At 44.9% G+C, this 5000-nt stretch overlaps 1 protein-coding gene across 1 annotated transcript in view; it reads right to left on the reverse strand.

Annotated features, from left to right (window-relative positions):
- Positions 1 to 5000, reverse strand: part of LOC143018654 (uncharacterized) — a gene marked incomplete in the record, with an annotated part of 838726 nt that overhangs the window by 207199 nt on the left and 626527 nt on the right. Inside the window, 1 exon segment of the mRNA XM_076174236.1 lies at positions 1243 to 1353. Within this exon segment, the coding sequence (XP_076030351.1) occupies positions 1243 to 1353 (111 nt within the window).

A 5000-nucleotide genomic window follows, 5' to 3' on the forward strand; every position in this document is an offset into this window, starting at 1 on the left:
CCTCCTTTGTGTATTGGTACAATGTTAGCGTTTTTCCAGTCCTCGGGTATCTTTCCTTCTTTGAGTGAGCTGTTTATTAAGATGTGTATTTTGTCTGTTAGTTCTTCTTTGCACTCCTTTAGAATCCAATTTGCAATACCGTCCGGGCCATGTGATTTTCTGACATCCAGCCTTGATAAATGTTCTGATATTTCCTTTAGTGATGCTGTAAACTCATTCATGAGGGGAGATTTCTTGTTTTTGTCTATGTCACAATTCGGTATTTTCTCTCTGGTGAAAACAGATTTAAAGTGATTGTTCATGACTTCGGCCATCTCTAAATCTTCTGTGTATTCTATGTTTCCTTGGCATAGTTTCACCAATTCCTGTTTGTTTTTAAGTTTACCATTCACATACCGATAGAATAGTTTGGGTTGCTCTTTGCATTTGTCTATAATATCCTTCTCATGGTTCCTTTTCTCCTCTCTTCTCACATTAACATACTCATTTCTATAGTTAACATAAATTTGCCATTTGCTTTGTTTTTTGTCTTTTCTCCACTTTTTCCAAGCTTTGTCCCTTCTGTCTTTTGCCTCACTGCATCTTTTGTTGAACCAACATTTAATGTACTCTCTCTCTCGCTTTTGTCTTGGTACATGCCTGTTTACCCCTTCATTGTAGTTTTCCATCAATATATTCCATTTCTCTTCCACTGCTGTTTCTTCCCTGTAAAATATTTGTGTGTGTGTGTGTGTGTGTGTGTGTGTGTGTGTGTGTGTGTGTGTGTGTGTGTGTGTGTGTGTGTGTGTATGTATGCACATTGATTCAGACTGGTGAATTACTGGTCACGAAATACATTATATAGACTTATACTGTATAGTACATATTTGTAATGGTACACTGAAAATTATTCACATTAAGTATCAAAGTCCTAAAGAATAAAGGTTACTAACCATAACCATGTTATTATCTTATGTCACCCGATTGTCAAAATTACATAGGGAGCATCAATGACTAGAATAGTATAAAGATTTCTTAGAAACTTTCTCAAATTTAGCTGAGGTGATATGAGTGTCAAAACATTAATGTAATGACTGAAAATGGCAGTCTAAAGTTATCGTCCTTCAAAATCTTTAATTTCATTTTTCATTGACAGGTTCCTCTTTACCAAATTAATGAGAACCTTTTTTTCTTTGGGATATTATTGACACTAATCTTTTTCATGGGGCCTGTGTGGTTTTTGCGGGGCTTGAAGAGGTTTACCTGGAGTCCCACTTTGATCTTCTTGGTGAGGGCACCTTGAGGGAACACAGCTTGAACCTGAGGTACCACTGTTGAGGAGACCATACCACCTTCAGGACCAATGGCATGCACCTGAAACAAGTCACAAAAACAAATTATTTCAAATTATCTATCAATATATATGTATACACATAGACAAACACAAACACATACAAAATATTCATAACAATAATTGCTGCCTTGAGTTCCACTATCTAGAAGGTCACAGACCTATAGTAGCTAGCAATGGTCCTTAGAGCCCTAACTTTGATCTCTTTAAGAAGAGACACTATCTAAATTTATGTGTTGTGTTACTGTGTGACTATTCGGCAGTTGTCCTCATACCATCCCATGACACCACTGGATTGCACAATATCCCCTTGGAATGCACCTGCATCTCCATCCCCCACAACTTGGCATCCTGAAGTCCTCAGGGACAACCAATCATGAACATCAACCATGTTGGGTTGGACAAAGCAGTTCCTTGAGATCCGTGGGTCGGATAAACCGAGTCTCCAGGGAATGCACATGTAGTTCCCAGCTCTGTCTAAGGTCAGCAGCTTGGGAGCGTCTCTACATCCAGCTTTCCAGCGGCCTCAATATTTCTCCATAGCAGCCAATTAGAGCATTGGTCGTAACCTGACCCAGTATATAAGCTAGATGGAAATCGCTGAAGATTCAGAGCACCTTGGGAGCAGTACATGTGAACATCCCTAACAATTCCATTGCCGTCTCCTCCAGACAGCCTTAGGGTACCTATTGACGAGCATCGCTGTCACCTCCTTTGCCGTCTCCTACAGACCACCTTGGAAAAGCAAGCTGATGCACATCACTGCCACCTCTGTTGCCGTCTCCTCCCTCCCACCCCACCCCCTCACTCCTCTCGCTGCCAGGGTGAGCCATTACCCATTCTCAGATGCCCAACTTTTAATAAAACTGTTCTCCTTATCAATGTTTACCTTCCAGCTATGCCCACATCTCCTACATCCTGACATTTAGCTGCCCTACATTTGAAGTCCCGATCCCCAGTTGCTGCTGCTGCTGCCGCCAGCTCGACTGCCGCCACTGCCTCACAGCTCAACTCCCAGCCAGACTGCTGCCACTTGCCTGCCAGCTCAACTACCCACTTGATTGCTGCCATTTGACTGCCAGCTCGACTACCAGCTCAAATGCAGCCACTTATCTGCCAGCCTGACCTCCAGCTCAATTGCCACCACTTGCCTGCCAGCTTGACTTCCAGCTCAACTGCTACCAGTTGTCTGCCAGCTTGACTGCCACCACTTGCCTGCCAGCTCGACTCCCAGCTTGACTGCCACCACTTGCCTGTCACCCCAACACCCCAACTATCAGCTTGACTGCTGCCACTTGCCTGCCACTCCAAATATCAGCTCGACTGCTGCCACTTGCCCGCCACCCCAAATATCAGCTTGACTGCCACCACTTGCCTATCAGCTCAACTACCAGTTCCACTACCACTACTTGCCTGCCAGCTTGACTGTCACCATTTGCCTGCCAGCTTGACTGCTGCCACTTGCATGCCAGCTCCATTGCCACCACTTGCCTACCAGCTCAACTGCCACCGCAGCCTGCCTACCTACACTCTCACCTGCCACAGGTATTATCTTGTGACCTACTGCCACCAGATCATTTAGCAAACTAGACCTGTGAGCATCCCCACTTTGACCCACTCACATGCTTAACAGAGAACACATGGTCCCACACCTCAACTCCAGTAAAGTCAATGACTGGCAACCTCGAATGTCAAGGTCCATGACACCTTGGGTAGCCTAACACCCCACCCGCTAACCACAACCCTTTTCAAGTGTCTATCTTTTCAGGGAGATGTTGCAGCCATGCTACCGATGCCACTGTATGCCATGATCCCAGGATGCCTTCCAAGTACAAATTCCTTTGAGCTGTCTCCCGAGATGCAACAACCTCTTCAGCATGATCAAAGATATACAGGACAACTCCATTCCCATGGGAGTAGCCAAGCAGCCCAAAGCTTGCTACCCTGTGACAAACAGACCACCACCTGCTACTCCCCCTGCAGTCTACTAGCCAGCTCCACCCCCGCCTTCAAGTTACGACCTCATCATGTCCGGGATGAGGATAACTATTTTGATGATTTCTTGTCGAGACTCCACACACTTCACCTCCAGCCTTAACTTCCATAGGAGTGTGTTAGGCAATTGGCCTCACACCATTCCACGACACCATTGGATCACACGATGTCCCCTTGGAATGAACCTGTATCTCCATCCCCCACCGCTTGGCACCCTGAAGTCCCCAGGGACAACTGATCATGAACATCGACCGCATTGGGTCAGACAAAGTAGTTCCTTGAGGTCCATGGGTTGGACAAACTGAGTCTCCTGGGAATGTATGTGTAATTCTCAGCTCTGTCTAAAGTCAGCGGTCGGGAGTGTATCTGCATCTGGCTTTCCAGTGGCCTCAACATTTCTCCATAGCGGCCAATTGGAGCATGGATTATGACCCGACCCAGTATATAAGCTAGATGGAAATCACTGAAGATGCAGACCACCTTGCAAGCACCACGTGTGAACATCAACTCCATCACCGTCTCCCCCTGATGGCCTTGAGACACCACTTGATGAGTATTGCAACCTCATAGGACCAAGCTGACATACATCGACCACCATCTCTGTCGCCGTCTTCTACCCCCCTCCCCTGCTCCTCTCATTACCAAAGTGAACCATTACCCATTCTTAGCCACCCACCAGTGTCTGCCTTCCAGCTAGGCCCACATGTCCTACATACTGACAGTGATTGTTATAGGTCATCAACTCAGTAGTACAAGTTATGTTCAATAAGTAATGAGAAAATGTCAGGCGAGACATTAAATATGATTTGATCAAATTACTACTTCATGGTGAAGTATACATACATATATTCTACAAAATGACTAACTGGCAACTTTCTATATTTGTAGGTCTGAGTGCAGCGGTGAATGTGGTGGAACCAATCTGATTCAGTTTGCTGATCTGTGAACACTTGTCAAGAAGCAAGGAAACACGGAGCAGTTACACCATAAAAGTTTGTGTTAAACTTGAGAAAACCAAACAAGAAGCTTATGGAATGTTAAAGGAGGCCTATGGGGATGAACAGATGAGCCAAGCAAGTTTCTATCAGTGGTTTAACAGATTTTCTGAAGGAAATGATCAGGTTGATGATGAACCCAGATCTGGAGCACCAAAAAGTGCATGCAAGGAGGAAAACATTGAGGAAGTGCGAAGGTTAGTGATGCAAGACTGTTGAATATCTGTGAGGATATCTGAAGCTGTTGGTATTAGTATTAGCATAGTAGAGACAGTTATGACCAAAGATCTGAAGCTCCACAAAGTCTGTGCCAAGTTTGTGCCAAAGATCCTCTCCGACGACCAGTGGCAGTTTCGTGTGGAATGTTGCACTGACATTCTCGAATGTGGTGGAACCAGTCTGATTTGGTTTGCTGATCTGTGAACACTTGTCAAGATGCAGGGAAACATGGAGCAATGTTACGCCATCAAATTTTGTGTTAAACTTAAGAAAACCAAACAAAACCATCAAATATCTGTGAGGATGATATCTGAAGCTGTTGGTATTAGTATTGGCACAGTAGAGACCGTTCTGACTGAAGATCTGAAGCTCCACAAAGTCTGTGCCAAGTTCGTGCCAAAGATCCTCTCCAATGACCAGAGGCAGTTTTGTGTGGAATGTTGCACTGACATTCTTGAACA

Source organism: Oratosquilla oratoria, chromosome 35 (assembly GCF_046742065.1).
Source record: "Oratosquilla oratoria isolate Oo_2021 chromosome 35, ASM4674206v1, whole genome shotgun sequence".
Taxonomy (NCBI): Eukaryota; Metazoa; Arthropoda; class Malacostraca; order Stomatopoda; family Squillidae; genus Oratosquilla; species Oratosquilla oratoria.